The sequence below is a fragment of the Scomber scombrus genome, chromosome 20 (genome assembly GCF_963691925.1).
Source record: "Scomber scombrus chromosome 20, fScoSco1.1, whole genome shotgun sequence".
Lineage (NCBI taxonomy): Eukaryota > Metazoa > Chordata > Actinopteri > Scombriformes > Scombridae > Scomber > Scomber scombrus.
Window position 1 is genome coordinate 19547650 of NC_084989.1, and position 18907 is coordinate 19566556.

General features: G+C 37.7%; 2 protein-coding genes across 3 annotated transcripts; one reads left to right on the forward strand and one right to left on the reverse strand.

Moving 5' to 3' along the window:
• Window positions 1-2: 2 nt before the first annotated feature.
• On the reverse strand, window positions 3-7773 carry mastl (microtubule associated serine/threonine kinase-like). The gene is made up of 12 exons (XM_062441255.1): window positions 7523-7773; window positions 7282-7419; window positions 6614-6753; window positions 6098-6186; window positions 5887-5993; window positions 5634-5793; window positions 5330-5478; window positions 3846-4898; window positions 2632-2773; window positions 1557-1670; window positions 1334-1435; window positions 3-985 (listed from the first exon to the last, which is right to left on the reverse strand). Exons 1-12 carry the CDS (start codon window positions 7688-7690, stop codon window positions 828-830), a joined length of 2520 nt encoding a protein of 839 aa, XP_062297239.1. The 5' UTR covers window positions 7691-7773; the 3' UTR covers window positions 3-827.
• A 1693-nt stretch (window positions 7774-9466) lies between these two features.
• Window positions 9467-18098, forward strand: LOC134002442 (ATP-dependent zinc metalloprotease YME1L1-like). Of its 2 annotated transcripts, none has more exons than XM_062441787.1 (18): window positions 9467-9686; window positions 10227-10346; window positions 11515-11683; window positions 11869-11970; window positions 12061-12170; window positions 12475-12625; window positions 12786-12893; window positions 13347-13520; window positions 13618-13770; window positions 13890-14022; window positions 14137-14199; window positions 14444-14556; window positions 14939-15094; window positions 15247-15398; window positions 15521-15647; window positions 15968-16041; window positions 16948-17034; window positions 17138-18098. In XM_062441787.1, exons 1-18 carry the CDS (start codon window positions 9651-9653, stop codon window positions 17276-17278), a joined length of 2169 nt encoding a protein of 722 aa, XP_062297771.1. In that variant the 5' UTR covers window positions 9467-9650; the 3' UTR covers window positions 17279-18098. The 2 variants fall into 2 exon arrangements, with proteins under 2 accessions (XP_062297771.1, XP_062297772.1); XM_062441788.1 differs by having other exon boundaries at window positions 12786-12869.
• The last annotated feature ends 809 nt before the right edge of the window (window positions 18099-18907 follow it).

Genomic DNA, 18907 nt, shown 5'->3' on the forward strand with positions numbered 1-18907 from the left:
AAGTGAACACGATAAAATTTCAAAAGAAGCGATGAGTGAACTTCTCTAAAAAACCAAGTGTAGTGTAGAAAACAACTCAGGGATATAACATCAGGATTACAAACAGAGAAAGACATAAAAACATGAAACCAAACAATCACAAAATGTACCTAACTCCTGTCTTAGACAACTAAACACTATTAACAAGATTTACATTATTTAGGGAATATATTAGCATGTTTTCTTTAGTAGTGTTGTCCCCCCCTCCCTGGAGAGAGATTCAGGGGGCCCGCCCACCCAGTCCAGTCCACTAACAGCAGGGGAAACATTACAGTCATGAATTTAGTCACACTAAAACTGGAGTGTATTAGCACAGAGCGTTAACATAAGGCAGGAGGTGCCACATTTAAATTAACTTTCATACATTATAACTTGGTGTTTAATCAATAAAACACCACAACAACACATCAACGCAAAGAGTAAGAAAGTAAAGTAGCAAAGAAGTATTTAGCTAATAAAACAACCAAATATAAGACCTTTAATTACTGACTTAAAATCACTTTAGAAACTGTCTGCATACTACTACTGCATTTAACAGATTCAGCTATTTTCTGGCTCTTATGACGGGTGATTGCACGTGTAAAATGTTTTTTGTGATCCTAAATTACTTAAGACTTCATTACAGTGTGGAAATAAGTCAGATTTTTACAGTGTTTCATAATGAAAACGAGATTCATGAACAACTTTCTCACTTTAACAGCCAAACATCCGTCCTGAGTGTTGCTTTTAATAAAACAGTGAAACAGGCTCACTGTATATATAACACACACACCTATCATATATCTGCACTAAAGGCTGAAGCCAGACACGGCGATGTGCTGAGCGTTGTTTCTCGCCTGGAAGTACGAGGTGTCGGTTTCGTCCTCTGGCTGAGGTATGAAAGGCATGGGCTGGTTCTGCAGGTTGTCCCAGTCCAGGCCCTCAAACAGCGGGTGGCACTTCAACGCTGGTGGATATATTCACACAAGTTTGGACAAATTAGTAGACTGTTCTTCCCATTTAATTTGGAAAATTTCAACAATTAAGTTTACTCACAATGTTTAATTAATCTAAGGACAATATGACATTTGTCAACATTTAGTTCAGAACTTTTGCAATCAATTAAAACTAGGTCTGAGATAAAGCCTTTGAACAGCTTTAGTGGCGGCAAAGAATCTAATTTTAAGGCCTTTTGCAGATTGTTCCAAGTGTAAGATGCATTGTTTTGCATTATAAAACACACTACTACTACTACTACTACTGCTACTACTACTACTACTACTAATAATAATAATAATAGATAAGTAGCCCTTACCCTTTAAACCGGCCCGTTTCATCATGTCCATCGTCAGCAGGATTTCAATGGCGTTCCTTGAATTATCAGACAGTTCCTCCTCTCCCTCAGGCCAGGGGATATCTAAAACATGTGATGGTGAGGCGTCATTAACATCATTATTAACTGATGTCTCCAACTTAAACTAAATATTTCATGGTTTAGGTGTGGATGGATGGTGACGCTGTACCAAACCAAAACCCACCTCTGTTGAGGATATTCTGGAAAACCAGCTGAGGCGTCTCGTCGTTGAACGGCGGCACACCTGTGAGGAACTCGAAAAGACACACACCTAGCGCCCACCAATCCACCATGCAGTCTGGACAGGGGGAGCAAAGAAAAGTCAGCGTTTCATTTTGGCAGCGGGCCTCGAACACACCGCTTCCTGTTAGAGAGTGTGCACTGATTTGCGTTGCGGTGACTAAGCAAGAAGCAGGGACTTAATTGGATTAAAATACAGGATGAAGGGTTTCACATTCTTCACTTTTCATTCACAACAGCTAAAGATAATGATTAGGACTAATACTTTGATGGGGTATTAACACTTGGAACATGTTTTTAAAAGGCAATCATCTAATAAACAGTTAACCGAAGTGGCTAGTTTGATTATTTCCAATTCAAATGTTACATTAATCACACGTGAATCTTGATATTTGTTTCAAAAATGGCAGGAAATATTGCCCTCAGCTGATAACGATTGAATAAGTAAAAGCAAGTTAAATCAATGGGTTATTATTACCTGACATTTTGCATGTGAGTTGTTAAATGTCAAAAATAAAGTCACAATATGTTGGCGACGTGCCAAAGATTACCCCCAAACCTGCAGATTTTTAAGAGCATTTAAAAGCATTTCACCCTCAACAACTCAAAAATAGGGTTAGCTCCATGTTAGAAGACCTAAATGGCTGCCCTCTCCCTTTCTTTTTTTTCTCTTTCAACCTTTATAATCACACCACTTAAACTGCCGTCCCCCTTAACTCTTAATCAGGCCCCCAGTTTGTTCACCAGTTTGAGGGGTAGGAACAGAAACAGTGGGGGGAAAAGGGGGAAATGGAGGGAAGAATCAGCTCATTTCCTCTAGTATTAGCAGGCTGGGTGAACATGCGAGCTCGCTTGCAAAATCAGCGATATCGTTACGAACTTACCACACTGACCACTTCCTGAAACTCAAAGAGAACGTCTGTCACAAGAGCTACAGTGTCAAGTATCTCATATCAATATAAAAAAACCAGGAGAAGAAAAAGGAGACAGTGTGTGGCTCTTGAGTGTTCCTCTCTTACCGTGTGGTTTTCCCAAAAGAAGCTCCGGAGCCAAATAGTCAGGGGTTCCTAAAATGGGCGCACCCACAACAGGGAGCGCACCCCTGCGGACACTCTTTGGGGTCCTGAAAGGGGTGTGAGAGGTCGACATGGGCTGAGGAGTCTGACGGAGGAGGAAACAAAAAGAAAGTGTGAGGAAAAAATGGCTCAAAGACACATCAAGGTTCTGTGATGAATCAGGTTATTTTACCGATTCATCAATTAATCATAAATGGAATCAGAAGTGGAAGATGACTGATTTAAATGTCTTATTTTGTCAAAAATTCAAAAGAACTTTTTTCTAAAAGACTTAAACAATTAAACATCTAAATTTTGCTCTTTAATTTTGTGTGACTGATGAGGAACTTTTTTATTTTGTATTTTTACTTTAATGAAGCTGAATACAAAACAGTTTTCAAACACTACATGACGTGCAGTTTGACCATTTTATGTTTAAAAATATGTATATTTATAAACATAACAACTTTATAAATAATAAATAATGTGTATATAAAATATATATATATATATAATTTATTTATTTCCAGCCTTATCATCCTCATGTGAATGATGAGCAGGCACCTTGCACTGCGGCCTCTTCCATCAGCATCAGCATATAAATGTGTATGTGTGTGTGTGTGTGTGTGTGTGTGTGTGTGTGTGTGAATTGGTGAATGTGACTTGTAGTGTTAAATTGCTTTGAGTGGTCAGAAGATTGGAAAGGCTGTATAAGTGCAGTCCATTTACCATTCAACCACACAAAAATCAATGCCTAATGCGGTCTGACTACATTTTGAAGAAGAAAACTTTAACAGCTAATCATCCTATAAGTTTTCTTATCAATTTTATTCATCTGTTTCTTTTGACTTTTGAATCTCTTTTTAACCTCCTTTTTATTTTAAATAATCCTTATTTTATTTACATTTTCTGCACATTTTTAACACTCTTATTTTCTCTTGCGTGCATTGTCTCAATTTTTGTCTTTTAATTTGTTCTTTGTTTTTATTCCTTTTCTTTATGTTGTCACTTGTTCTGTCTTATTATCTGTAAAGCACTTTGAACTACACTAGCCTGTATGAAAAGGTGCTACATATAAAGTTGTATTGATTGATTGATTGATAATGCAAAACCATTTTAACTGTAAACTGTGACTCTTTATAAGAAAAGCAGATGAAATTCAAACAGTAACTCTGTACCTGACAGAGAGAGCTGTTGGATCTTTTCTGCACTGGTGTTGCGCTACCGGATGCACAGTGATAAGAGGCTGCTGTGGACACATCCATAGACTCGAGAGACCCGACGCTGAATCGCGACATGTTGGAGCGGTTGATGGAGCTACAGTAGCTGCGGAAAGCGACCACGTTTCTTGGCTTGAGGAACGAGGGGGACTGTGACATGCTGCAGGCCAGATCAGAGCGCTGGTGGAGAAAGGAAGACTTGGAATCACCTCTCCAGCCGAAATGACTAAGTTTGGGCGTTCCAGTGGTAACGACAGTGGGAGTCTGTGGTAGTGATTCAGTCATGGAGGAGTCTTTGTTCTCCTCTTGCTCCTCTGATGTATCTAAATATCTGTTTCTGGAACACCTGCTTGACTTGAGAGACGCGAGGCCGTCGATAGTGAGAGACGTTTCATGTACGGACTCATCAGAATCGAGGCTCAAGCTCCTGCAGATGTCGGCGTTCCCGGAGAGCGGGGACGTGAAACTTGAATGTGACGAGTCTTTGGCTCCATTTTCAAACACGTCCTCCGTCGGCTCCTCCAGTTCACAAAACAGACTCTTGGCCACAGCAATGGGACTGGAGCGCTTTGGGCCGTGGTCCTGATCTGACCCCATTCCCTCAGCGGAGGCGATGAAGTCACCCATTTGGATGTTGTTAAATATTCCAGTCAGGCCCGTGTGAAAGCTTGCAGTCTCCTCTGGAATCTCATAGCATCTTTTATAGTCTGCAGTGCTCTTCTTGGCTTGGAGGTCTAACGTCTCTGGACTTTTTTCCAAGTCTGAAAACGTTCTTTTCAAAGATGAGGGAGGTGCTGTTTGTTCGTCATCTCTCACCGACAGACAAAAATCATCCGGAGGTGTGGAAACAGTTTGAGGCCTCTTCTCTGTGAGACGGTCTGGAGTTGACTTTTTTGACGGACTGCTGCCGGTCTTAGAGAACCCAAAGGTGCCTGGTTTTGTTGGCTGTCCGGACACTTTGGAGTCAGACTGTCCTCTCATCCTCTGTTCCTTAGCATGTTCATTTTCTTTCTGAAGAACAGAGAAAATAGGAGAATTATTGTCCACACTAGTGTTTCATAAAGTGGTAGCAGCAACTCATTTCAACACAATAAATAATGCAAAACACTACTTTAAAACTTTAAATCTTATTCTTGTAAAGTGTAACTTTTTGTTCATGATTTCTGTGCTCGGCGAGAACACTTTTTTTTCTGTGTTTAAAATAGTTTAAAACTACTGAAGGAAAGCTGTATTATAAGTTTTTTAAAGCAAATTATTAAAATGCCAAACATATCTTTGGCTAAACATTTTCACTAACATTACAAAACTGTGATGCTGTATTACATATGACAATAAATATTAAATCAGAACTTCTGTACTGGCAAATAATTTATATTAAATTACTTTAATTAAGATTGAGGGTAAATGGTTGTTGACAGTGTTGTAGGTTTACAGTCACTGACCTCCTCACACTCCCACAGTGGACTGATGCCACCTTCAGTGTCGGTGGTGCTGCCTGCGCTCATCGTCTCAAACCTCTTTCTGGTCTTCAGCAGTGTGGTAGTCAGATTTTTAGCCAGGTTATGTGGACTAAACACAATGTTGTTCGGTCCTATGGAGATAATGCAGATAAATTGAAAACACTGAATATATTTGACACATATTTTAAATGTAGAAACATCTCCACCAGTCATTCTGCAGGGTTAATGGATGAATTAAAAGAAGGAATGCCAACAGGATAGCTCTTGGATATCTACTATGACGTACCCGTTTTCCAAGGGTGGCGAGTCGCAGAGTGCACCTGATCTTTTCTCGTCATCATGGGAGAACCAAGCGAGCTGTTCTTCTGTCTGGTTCTGCCACAGGACATGGGGCTGGACATAGCTGAAGCGCTGCAGTGACGTTTGCCTTCTGCTGCAGGTGTATTCTGTGTTTGATACAATAGAGGAAACGTCAGGCAAAGCAAATTATGCCTGCAAACTGAACATCTCTTCATGATAAATGAGGTAAATTCACTCACAAATCCAAGGGAGGTGATTAAAGAGAGGACTTGACCCGGGGTGCGGAAGTAATCCTTTCTAGGTTTTGCCAAGGATGGAGTATTAAGGATATCCATAAGACTCAGTTCTGATAGAAGCCACAGAGATAAAAAATAAATAAATAAAGATATTACTGAGATTATTGGTGGTTATGATCACACATTGCTGGTTTGTTAAGCTGATGGGACTTACCTCTATCAAGCTTAACTTTGGAAAGGCCGAAATCTGTTAATTTAATGTGACCTTCGTTGGATACCAGCATGTTGTCAGGTTTCAAGTCCCTAAAAAAAAAAAAAAGGTAAAAGTCAGATAAATTACACAGATTCTCTTTAAGGGGGTTGCATTATTCATTATACTGGAAATACTTGTTCCCACTCTTTACTGATCATGTCTAAATGGAAAAACTGGTTTTAATTACCATATTCTTTGTAAAGGGCAAGCTTACAGCTACACACAACTTGGAAATGTAACCTTTCAGTCCTTATGAAAAATTTAAAATACACTCACTTGTTGTTTATTCTTTAAAATGTTGAAACTACTACCAGTTATTTAAGTGGATTTTGTGCTTAAATTACTTGTCTATACTTTTAAACTACATGTACTTTTGTTAACTTGAAAAAGAGACCTTAATATCAACTTGACTGATTATATAAATGATTCTATACTATAATAATACTAAATATCACACATAATTTAGCATCAAAGTACCTGTGGATTATACCATGACGGTGTAGGTAGTCTAAAGCCAGTGCCACCTCTGAGATAAATTTGACAGCCATATCTTGGTCAAAATATCCATAAATGTGAAGGAGAGACTTCACATCTCCGCCGTTGAGGTACTCCATCACCTGTAAGAAACACAAAAATAAAAATTCAATATAAGATATTCCTTTATTAGTCCCACGATGGGGAAATTTACACTAAAACAGCAGCAAAGTGGACAGTAAAAATAAAAGAATGTCAATAAAAAAAAAAGAACAATAGTAGTAAAAAAAAAATGTAGTAAAATAATAGCAATAGTAACAAGAGTAATCTTGGTGTTAAGTGATACTATACATGAGTTTGATATTACACATTTAAGCACAGCTATAAAAATAAGATAAGATAAGATATTCCTTTAGTCCCACAATGCATTGTTACAGCAGCAAGTGGACAGCAAAATAGAATATAAGAGCAGCAATAAGAAAAGATTAAAGAACAATAAATAATAAGTACAAAAACAATAAGAACAATAATAGTAAAAATATGTAATAAAGATAATCGTGACATTATTTACAAGAGTAATATTGGTATTGAGTGGTAATATACCAGAGGTGATATTCTTAAATAATGTGTAATTGCAAATGTGCTTTTTGTAAGGGGTTATTTCTTGTTACCAGAAAGATCTTAGAGGCTGTCTGAAGGGAGTAAAACAGGTGAACCACGAAGGGACTTTTACTCAAAGCCAGCGCGTCTCTCTCTGCCTTCATTTGTCCCGTCATGTTTTTATCAACCATCTCTGCTTTCTTCATCACCTGGAGAGTCAAAAACAAAAAAGGGGAGAAAGAGAGACGTTTTAAACCGAGTTAGAGTCTCAATCGATGTTTTAAATGTTTCTAAGAGATCAAATTCACTCACTTTGATGGCGTATAATCGGGCATTGCACTTCTTCCGAGCGAGGTAGACCTTCCCAAAAGCTCCGCGGCTGATGGGCTTCAAAATGATAAAATCCTCGATTGAAGGCGGTTTAGGGACTTCCACACATTTATCATCCGTGCTGGGTTTGTGCTTTTCTTCTGCGTCCATGTTGTCACTGTTTTTCGACAGAGGAATTAAGCTGTGTCAGGTCAGAAACAGACGAGTAAACTCCTGGATGACAGAAAAAAACAATCTGCGGTTTGTTTTGAAAATTTGAATCCACTGCTATTACGCGGGGTCCTCTGCTCTGACCTTACGTTTTAGGTGTATAGGCAACTGCCTGTACGCAAAGCAAAGAGGCGCTCGTGATATGCGCTGATATACTTTTAATTAATGTTTTTTTTTTTTAATGTAAAACTGTCAAATATATCACCATTCATTTAAATTAAAAACCTAATGTAGCGACCTTATCGTCATATTTTTTTAATTTTTAATCTGGAGCAGGCATGGTAGACACGTAATTAAATTGTGTAATAACTTAAAGCGCACATTTTAAATAAATTAGGCATACGTTATTCATTATAAATGTTTGCTTAAAACAAGTTTAAACTTGTTAAATATGAATTTAAGTAGAGGTTGGGTTTGAGTTCTACGGGTGACGTAACGGTTGAAACGGTAACGCTGTTTCGCTTTAAACAGTGACCGTGTTAACTGGTGACTGTTTTCAGACGAAAACATCTCTTGTCGTGGTGACAGCAGTTGGGGAAATTATTATAATATCTTTATATATTATTATGTATAATATAATATATATCCAAGCCCATTTCCGCCAATGTGAAAATAAAATAATAATAAAATAATAATTAGAAACCATCTCAAAATAATACGATACTATCTCAAAATAATGACTTATCTGATGACTTATTAGTATCTCATTATTTTGAGATACAATAGTTTTAGATACTAAGTCATTATTTTGAGATACTAAGTCAATATATTTAGATACTAAGCAAATATATAAAGATACTAAGTCAATATATTTAGATACTAAGTCAATATTTTGAGATACTAAGTCAATCACTTTTGTTTTATTTAAAATTTTTATTTTTAATATATTATTATAATTTTGCTTTATTTTTATGGTAATTATTATTTTTTTTTATTTCATAGTTACTTATTTTTAATCTAACTTGTGAATTCTAATATAGGTAGAGGCCCTGTATAAGTCCTTTTGGGTTTCTTGCCGCTACCTTGCACCTTTCTTTTGTTGTTATTTCTTTATCTTTTCCTTTTTGTCTCATTATTGTGCAAAATAAAAAAAACTTAAAAACGTCATAGTTTTAGATACTAAGTCATTATTTTGAGATATAAATACTTTGAGATATTAAGTCAATATTTTGAGATACTAAGTCAATATTTTGAGATATTAAGTCAATATTTTGAGACACTAAGTCAATAGTTTTAGATATTAAGTAAATATTTTGGGACATTAAGTCATTATTTTGAGATACTAAGTCAATATTTTGGGACATTAAGTCATTATTTTGAGATACTAAGTCAATATTTTGAGATACTAAGTCATTATTTTGAGATACTAAGTCAATAGTTTTAGATACTAAGTCAATATTTTGGGACATTAAGTCATTATTTTGAGATACTAAGTCATTATTTTGAGACACTAAGTCATTATTTTGAGAAAGTTTCTCATTATAATGACTTACAGGATCTCTTTTTTTCATCACGTTGGCGGAAATGGTTTATATATTAAAACACAGGTGTATTTTGATACAATTACATTTAACAGCTTTTTTTAAAAGAACATCAATGTGACAGTTAACACGTTCACCAGTTAAACCGAAACACCGGCAGTGATTCCATATTGCATGTACATGACTGTGACGTCATTTTGTAGTCCGCACGACTGTGACCTCGGATACCGGAGAATCCATTTGCTGCTGTTGTTAGCTAAGCTGCTGAAAAGTTGTGTAACGAGGAAAAACACAAAAAGGACACCGGTCGGGGGGGACGACAGGCTCATTCACGTTATAGTAGAGGGTCCGTCCTCTCACATTTACCCTCAAACATCTTTCCTTTTCTTTTTTCTTTATTAAATATTCACTCTGCAGACATGTTTTCACTGACGACGTCGTTTCAGCCACAGCAGGTAAGCCGACACTAGCTAGCTAAAATGAACGCTTATCTCACGTAACTTATCATTGTTATAACGTAACTGAATTTATCAGCGTCGCTTAGGAACGACTTGTTAATTACATCCATAGCAATAAAACTGCTGTCTGTGTTTGGGGTTGTTAGTTATATGCCAATGACAAGCGGTGCCCGGCTAATGTTAGCATTAACCAATGTTACATCGCTTCATAATCAGCCCATGCCGACGTCACATTGTCGTGGTGGAGCTATTTTGAAGCGTGGTACGTGCACTTTCTGTAATACGTTAATTATATGATATGTGAGGGAGTAGCAACGGGTTGAAATGAGTTTGTAGGTCAGTAATCTTCAAAGAGTTGAGGTTACACAACTCTCTTTCATCTGACGTACGTGGACCATACTGCTCTGTGTTTCTACTCTGGTGTCAATAACAGTGCTCCTACTGTCTGCTGGACGATTCAGCTAAGCCCTAGACCTGTGGGTGTTGTGTTCATGCCATTATATTTAAAATACTTGTCTCCTGTCTCCCCCCTTCCAGATGATAGTGCCCCTCAGCCAGCTCATCAATGCCCTCCACTCTCTGAAGAGCACAGCCACCGCCTCAGTCCAGACCCTGCACAAAGACTTCACTCCAGAGCACAGTTCATTTATAAAAGAGGTGAGACTGACAGCATGAACACATGATACACTTAAAGGAGTTAATTTACAGTATAACACATTGATCTTAATTAATATATTAGGATTAGAGTCAGACCGGCATATATAATGTGTTTTATTCTTTATAGTAATTTATAATTATTAAATTCCCAGTGAAGTTTACTGTTTCAGTCATTTTATACAATAAATATAGTTAAACTGTAAAATATCTTGCCTCCATTACATATCTTTGTCAAGTGTTTGATAACCACATTGTAAAACAAAATGTGCTTTTTATGTACATTTTTTTTATATATAAGATTATCGACTGATATATTGGTATATGACATTTTTTGCTCCCCAATATCAGTGTTGTCATCGGGCCCAAAATTCCAGCATCAGTCGTGCCCTAATTATGATAATAAGCAGTGCACTTTTGTCTAAACTTGGATGTCTTTTACATACACATAATCAGCTGCAACAATTTATCAAATAGTTGTCAACTATTAAATTAATTGGCAACTGTTTTGATAATTGATTCACTGTTTTTAATCTTTTTTTTTTAGTAAAAATTTCCAAATTCTCTGATTCCAGCTTCTCAAATATGAATATTTTCTGGTTTCTTTAGTCCTCTATGAAACTAAACTTTGGGCTCTGGGAAACAGTTATTGACATTTTTCATTTTCCAATTAAGTGAGAAAATTATCAACATATATAAACAATAATTCAAACAATTATTAGTTACAGCTCTATGCATAATTTATACATCTTAGTGTTTTTAATACCAAACAGAACATAAGTAAAAACATAACTGATATTGTAAATAACAAATCTTTTGCCACAATAGTCTTGACTCTCTTTGTTTTCCAAGTATGATTAAATGCATCAGGATAGACAAATGTGTTGAAGCAAGAATATGAAATAGACCCTGTTTTCCTGCAGAAATTGTAAACCAGACAAAGGATGCAGGTATTTTGTTGTCAAATGTTGAAGCCCACCAGTAACTCTTCTCATTTATGCCTATCCCAAACTATGTGAGGCAGTCTGTCTGTTTCTATTTCTGAAAGAGTGAGATCATGTCTAATAAAGTCCTATAAAGAGCAGCCACGTGTATATTATTAATACCATAAGAATTATTATATATAAAAGAATGAAACTGTATATCTACCTGTGCTGTCCTTTCTCAATAGCCCAGTGTGAGCCTGCGGGACCTGGGCCTGTCAGATATCCGGGTCAGTCAGCTGGATGAGCTTGTCAGCAGGTTACTGCCTACACTTGGACCAGAAGATCATCCCGCCGTTCCTTCAACATGGAAGACAAGTCACCTTTCCACAAACAGCTTCTTTCACAACAAGCATGGTGAGCAGCTCGGACAAAAGAGCTGAGAGAAAAGAAAGTTTAAAGAAAATAGCCCTGTCGCTTACATTATTAAAAGCTGCTCTTCGGTTTTTATCTAAAACAATGTTGGTACTAAATTTTACACATTTTGTCCATATGTTACATCAAAAGTGAATTTGATTTTGTACAATTTGCCTGTCTCACAGGGTTTTCTCACCGAAGGACGGGAGTTTTTGGCTCTCAAATATTCCATAGACAATACCACAGTCCTATAAAAGAAGTTTGCTCACAGCTTCAATTCTTGCCTGGTAAGAAACTGACTTTCTATATGTGTAAAAGGTTTGAAATTTAGGGTCATGTTTCATTTTTGTTTTATTTTCCATGTGTTGTCTTTGTAGTGTGGGTCCAAAGCCGAGGTTTCAAGACACTCAGAACAAAGGCCAGACGAACTGCGACCGGATATGATGGTCCGGTGGAGTCCGAGACATACACACCAAACTTCCTGAAGGTCAGTGTCTGCTGTACTACTTTTTAAGTAGACAGGCTGACTTTTTTTTATCTGGTAATTGAAATATTGGTTTATAGTTTGTTCCTTTCTTGAACTATAGACTCAGGCTGAATTTCATTGGCACTACACACAAATACATAAAAGGTGGACATGCCCAGTCAGGAATAGTAGAAGTTTATTTTCTCTGAGGTTCAAGTCCATATTTGACAACATTTTGTCTTTCAAAAATCAAATAGTATGAAAAAGTAGCAAAGATGGCACAAGTTTGAAGTTTACCAACCAACTTTCTCCGTTTCCCTCACAGGGGCTGCTCCTGAGAGAAAAGGGACCTGAGGCTCAGTCACTGGACCAACTGACGAAAAACAAAAACCTTCCAGAAAACCAGCAGGAGGCTTTCAAGACGGGTTTCACTGAGGGATTCATGAGATCCCAGGCTTTCACTCAGAGAACACAAGGTACGTGGCTCACTTACTTCTATCATCTAGATGATAATTGTTAAAGAAAAGGACCCTCATCAAATCAAAGGAGTGTAACACTTCCACCATGTGTTCTTCGGGGGGCAGTGTTGAGTTAAATTCATGACTAACTTTTATTGTCTCTGCTCTCTTTTGACAGACTCATTGAGGAGAACCAGGCTGATCCTGTTGGTCCTCCTCCTTGTCGGTATTTACGGTCTGTCGAGAACCCCGTTTCTCTCGGGTAAAGGCTCCTTTTCTGATGCTGGTTTGTTTCAGTTTCATTCTTTCCTACAAATGCCAAATCAACCCACAGCCCTACATGCACAACACAAATACAACAGGGCTCGTTAGTGTCTCCAAGTTCTTAATTGGTGCCTATTGTCAGCTTAAATATTAGGCGATTAACTTATAGCTTATAAGACATGATATGTCTCATGTTGTGCATGTAGAGTTTGACTGATTATTCTGCTGCTTAGTACAACTGAGCACTAATATTTGAACATTTATATCAACTGTTTATGTTTTCAAGCCTGTGTGCTGGAACTATTTGAATAGTAGAAAGTGATAATTGTGGAAAAGCAGCATATTTTTGAATCTCCCTATGTACATGTGTATAGCAGTAAACATAAACAGTACTAATCAACAGTTGTATTCTGTGTAGTAAGTAAATGGGATGGACTTTTTTGTGCTGAACTGATTGTCTTTTGGGATTTCACAGTGAGGTTCCGCACCACATCTGGTCTGGACTCAGCAGTGGACCCCGTCCAGATGAAGAACGTGACATTTGAACACGTCAAAGGAGTGGAGGAGGCAAAAAATGAATTACTAGAAGTTGTCGATTTTCTCAAGAACCCCCAGAAGTTTACAGTTCTGGGTGGAAAGCTTCCTAAAGGTACTACAGTTGTATTTCTCAATTTGGTCAAATTGTTTCTGTTTATATTTGAAATAGCCTAACAGTACCCTCTGTAACAAACCTGTCATCCTCTCAGGGATCCTCCTTGTTGGTCCACCGGGCACAGGAAAGACTCTGTTAGCACGAGCCGTGGCTGGGGAGGCTGACGTGCCTTTCTACTACGCCTCCGGATCAGAGTTTGATGAGATGTTTGTGGGTGTGGGTGCTAGCCGCATCAGGAACCTCTTCAGTAAGTTTTGCCATGTCAAAGAATCTCCAAACTTCCCTCGCTGTTTTATTGCAGTGAAGTGTAGCCAGCTCAGGATACATCCACACAACAATAATGTTCGTCTTTTCTCTGGTTTGCAGAAGAGGCAAAAGCTAACGCCCCCTGTGTGATCTTCATTGACGAGTTGGACAGTGTTGGTGGAAAGAGAATTGAGTCTCCTATGCATCCTTACTCCAGACAAACCATCAACCAGCTGCTGGCTGAAATGGATGGGTCAGTTTTCTTAAAACACCATCTTTAAATAATACTAGATTTTAAACAGCTCTGTATCAATCAAGAATCTTGTAGTCCATCGCCTTAATTTTCTTATCTTTTGGTATTTTACAGGTTTAAACCAAATGAGGGCGTCATCGTTATTGGTGCTACAAACTTTGCCGAGGCTTTGGATAAGTATGTTTACATTTCAGATAAATACTATTGTTCACATAGTGTTTTTTGTTCAAATTGAGGTTCAAATTATTGAATAGCAAATTTGATGTGCTGAAATATATCAGCAGGTGAAACTGAAATGAGGTCAATCCATACACCGAAGTCCATACTCTAACATACAGTATGTACATTTTATCCTTATGGCCTTGTCCTACTATATTATACTATGAATAGTAATTACTACTACTCTGTTACTACTTTTCAGTGCTCTGATCAGACCCGGGAGGTTTGACATGCAGGTGACGGTCCCTCGTCCAGATGTTAAAGGACGCACAGAAATTCTCAACTGGTACCTCTCCAAAATTACAGTGGACACTGGTAACTGCTCAACAGTTTTAAAGAATTAATTTTAACTAAACTTTTCTCTTTCATTCTTGTGTGTCGATTGTGTTTTCCCAGCTGTTTCTGGTGTTTGTGCCAAGCTGCTCCCCTAACTCTGGACAAGAGCGCATATAAGCACAGTTTAGTTTTGTATGCTGGTTAAGGGCACTACAGTAAGGCACTTCCCAGTAAAGTGTCCTCAATGAAAATGCCCACTCATGTGATGTAGTTATATTTTCCAGAAACAGCAGCTCTCTTTTATCAGTTGAAGCCTGAGAGAATACCTTTGTTCTCCTTTTATGTAAAGGACACTGTTGTCTCTTGAACACTGATCACCTTTATAAAGAAGGCATTTTCTATTGTTTTTGTTCTTTTAAAGCCGTAGAAGCTGAGATTATTGCCCGGGGCACAGTTGGCTTCTCTGGGGCTGAGCTTGAGAACCTGGTCAACCAGGCAGCCTTGAAGGCGGCCGTGGACGAGAAAGATATGGTCACAATGAAGGACCTGGAGTTTGCCAAGGACAAGATCCTCATGGGTGAATATACACAGTTCTCAGATCTGCTCCGTAGCACTCACATTACATCTATTGAGACAGATTATCTAGCCACAGTTCAGTTAACAGACAGGGAGAATGACAATGGGAGCTACGTTTTAATCACAATCCTTCTATTTTGTCCTTTCTTGCAGGCCCTGAGAGGAGGAGTGTTGAAATTGACAAGAAGAATAAGACCATCACAGCCTACCATGAGTCCGGCCATGCTATTGTTGCTTTTTACACCAAAGATGCAATGCCTATCAATAAGGCCACCATCATGCCTAGAGGACCAACTCTTGGCCATGTGAGTATTTGTTGTTGCTTTGTGGTATATCTCACACTCCTAGCAGTACTGTCTGTGTCTCTTTTTGTAACCAGGCCCTTAAACTTAAACTCATCAGCACTCTCCTCGCCTCTTTCCTCCAGGTGTCCATGCTCCCCGAGAATGACCGCTGGAGTGAGACACGAGCCCAACTGCTGGCTCAGATGGATGTCAGTATGGGCGGTAGAGTAGCAGAGGAGCTCATCTTCGGAGATGACGACATCACTACAGGTGTGAAGTAAAGAGAACAGAGGAGGATAAAACACATGACCACAGCAGGATCTGTACTGAAACATTGCCATAACAGATTTAGCTATTGTGTGGCTTTAAAAGATTTTTTACACATAAGTGTTCTGGGAATGAATACGTAATTTCCATTCCTCTCAAGTAACATCTTTCATTGTACAGTAACAAAGTCTTTATCCTTGTTTGCAGTTATATTTATCATTACCTTTCTACAGCAGTTAAACACTGTAGTATACTGAATGTGTGATAATATGAACTTCATGCTTTGGTTGCTTGTTTTAAACTTCTTGTAATGTTCATTTTAGGAGCATCCAGTGACTTTGATGGCGCAACCAAAATAGCAAAAATGATGGTGACCAGATTCGGCATGAGTGATAAGGTAAAAGTCTACTTTGTGTGGCTGTAGACAGAACATTTTGTTCTTTACACTTGCATAGAAGAAAAAAGTTTTGCCCTAAACTGTGCTGTTCTTGAGCTTTTACTGTATGCGTTGCTGTAGGGGTCTTTCTTATGAGTTTATGAAGACAGACACTTTCAGACTCAACTTACTGCACCTTTGTTTACATTTACATTATATAAAACAAAATATCTGCTCAAAACCAAGTGTAAAATGTACATTTAAATGTTTCTACTGTACATGGACATTTCTTATTCGGAGCAATTGAGCACATTCTTATCAATGTACAGTATTTTTCACATTTGTTTTTCATTATGAGCCTTGTAAGTGTAAGATGTTGATGGTTTTTATTACAACCAAAAGAAAACAGGTCTTTGTCATTATCTGTACTTGCAGTGTACTTGCAGACTAAATTATTTCAGCAGTCTTTAACTACAAAAAATATAAGATTGCTAAAAATGTCCTTAGCTAATATATTAAGAAAGTTTCAGAAACATGAAGTAAAGCAATTATAAAACCACACAGAAGTACACAAAATGATAAAAGCCTTTAAAAAATAGCAGCAAAGGTTAACATGAGGTGGTGCAGTGAGTTTGCAGCAAGGTATTTTACGGTTGTGGAAGTTTACTGATGCAGAGTGGAGATATTGCACGTAAAGTTCATTAACTGATTCATTGTTTAGTTGGAAGGAAAACCTGTAATCCTATACCATTATTAGACATACAGTCATTCATTGTCCCCAAGACAATGACACACACTATACCCAATGGCCTCCAAAATAAACTCCCATTGTGGTTCTCGCTAATTACAATCAGCTAATATATGAAAAGCTCTATTGTTAATTCAACCTGAGGATATGACACTGTTTTTTGTTTTTCCCCCCCGCAGCTCGGTGTCATGACCTATGGAGATGTTACAAAGCAGAGCCCTGAGACACAAGCTGCAATCGAACAAGAAGTCAGGGCTTTACTGAAGGTAAGCTTTAAGATTTACAGATAAATTAAGATATGTTTAAAACTTCTCCTGCCTTTTTTTTGTTTTTAAACTAATGATTCACCAATCTTTCTCTTCCATCCAGGACTCATATGAGCGTGCTAGAGGTATCCTGAAGACTTACAGTAAGGAGCACAAGAAGCTCGCTGATGCACTGCTAGCACATGAAACTCTGGATGCCAAGGAGATCAAGCTGGTGCTGGAGGGAAAATCACTGGACCACTAGATACCTCAGGAGACATTTTAGACTCTTGTATCATGTATATATATATAAATGAAGCTATGAAGCTGTGCAATCGAGCACAGGCCTTTTGGAGGCCTTGTATTTCATTTGTTTGTATCCCTCTTATTAATATGAAAATGACACTGAAATTGTGTTTCACCCCTTATATACCATTTTTATTTTTTAAATTTCAGACGTTCAGTTTCACAGCAATTTTTTTAGAGCACTTCAAAGTTTAATTGGATATCAATAATAATAAAAAAACTTTCCACAAATTTGTGTACTGCCGTTCACAAAGATTGTCCTTTAATGTCAAGACAAATGACTTCTGTAGTAGTTTCATACATCAGAGTCATATTGGGTTTCTTAGCAATTATTATATATGGCAAATTAATTCAACCGACATCAAAGGTTAAGATGACTGATGAGTTTGTTTATTTGTCTTGTTTGTCAATGACATATTTCACCTAAAATTGTACACCATAGTACCTTAAAGTACCTCAATCTAGAATGTACCATTTGGTTGTAGCAAGGTACAGGTGATAACTCTTTTCACTGTTGAAAACGTAATTTACTCTACTTGAAGTTGCATCGACCATCTATCTATTTTGTTGTGTTCTTATTTATTTAAGTGCCCAAAGGTGTCCTCTTTTTCTTGAATTAGTGATAGGTCTTCATGTCCTATTCTAAGCTCACCTGTAACAGACAAATAAGGGGAAATGTGTATATACTGTGAGCGTGTTAAAGGATAGACTTTTGTGCTTCTGTTTGTCCCTTTGTACAATGGTCATCTTGAAGCTCAAATAAAGGTTACTCTTACTCATGAATATGTTTAATTTGACTCAGCTGAACCTTTAATCTGAATTGATAAAAAACATTTACATATTGCCAACTAATGTGTTAGCAAGCAGACACAGCAACATTGTCATTCATTTAAGTCATGTTTGTGGTCATATCAATGATGTAAGTCCAATATTCAGTGTCATGTTAGTCCTGTTAGATTTGTCTTAATTGGTCAACTCCTGAATAAAATATTTGGCTCTTACATTGACCTGCTGAATGCTCCACAAAGTTCACCAGCCACTTCCTGATTTTGTGGTGCAGGGCAGGTAACAGTGGTTTCAGCAGAGCTTTTTTAGCTAAAAACTGCTGCTTGCTGGAAACAAGGTTGACAAGAGTGTTGATACATCACAAGTCATAAAATTATGGCAGTCAAATTCAACAAAAGGCAAGAAGATGCTAAAATGTTAAGAAAAGTGAGGTGAACCACAGAGTTTAGTGATAATTCTCTGAGGGTTTGTCACTACGATTAACACCTTTCTTTTTTTGTTGTTGTCATTTTTCATACAAAAGGAATGTTGACATATTTTTGTCTACAGAAAGACAAAGCTCCAGCAACACTTTTGGTATAGGAGAACTTTATTAATAGACCAACGCGCTTCCACTTGGGGTCATGGGTCACTGACCCTGCTGAAGGCCGCAAGCCGAAACGTATCATTCTATTAATAAAGTTATCCTATACACCAAGTGTTACTTGAACTTTGAATTTCTTCAGACTTTTTTTCCCCCTTCTCCATGCACCTTGAAAATAGTTGAAGTTACGCGAGAAAACTCCCACATACTTTATCTACA

Coding starts and splice junctions, on each gene's coding strand:
- LOC134002442 (XM_062441787.1), top strand. CDS start 9,651: ATGTTTTCACTGACGACGTCGTTTCAGCCACAGCAG. Junction 9,687..10,226: donor CGTCGTTTCAGCCACAGCAG/GTAAGCCGACAC, acceptor CCCCCCTTCCAG/ATGATAGTGCCCCTCAGCCA. Junction 14,557..14,938: donor CAAAATTACAGTGGACACTG/GTAACTGCTCAA, acceptor GTTCTTTTAAAG/CCGTAGAAGCTGAGATTATT.
- mastl (XM_062441255.1), bottom strand. CDS start 7,690: ATGGACGCAGAAGAAAAGCACAAACCCAGCACGGATGATAAATGTGTG. Junction 5,994..6,097: donor CAAAGTTAAGCTTGATAGAG/GTAAGTCCCATC, acceptor GGCTTCTATCAG/AACTGAGTCTTATGGATATC. Junction 2,774..3,845: donor CCAACAGCTCTCTCTGTCAG/GTACAGAGTTAC, acceptor CTCCTCCGTCAG/ACTCCTCAGCCCATGTCGAC.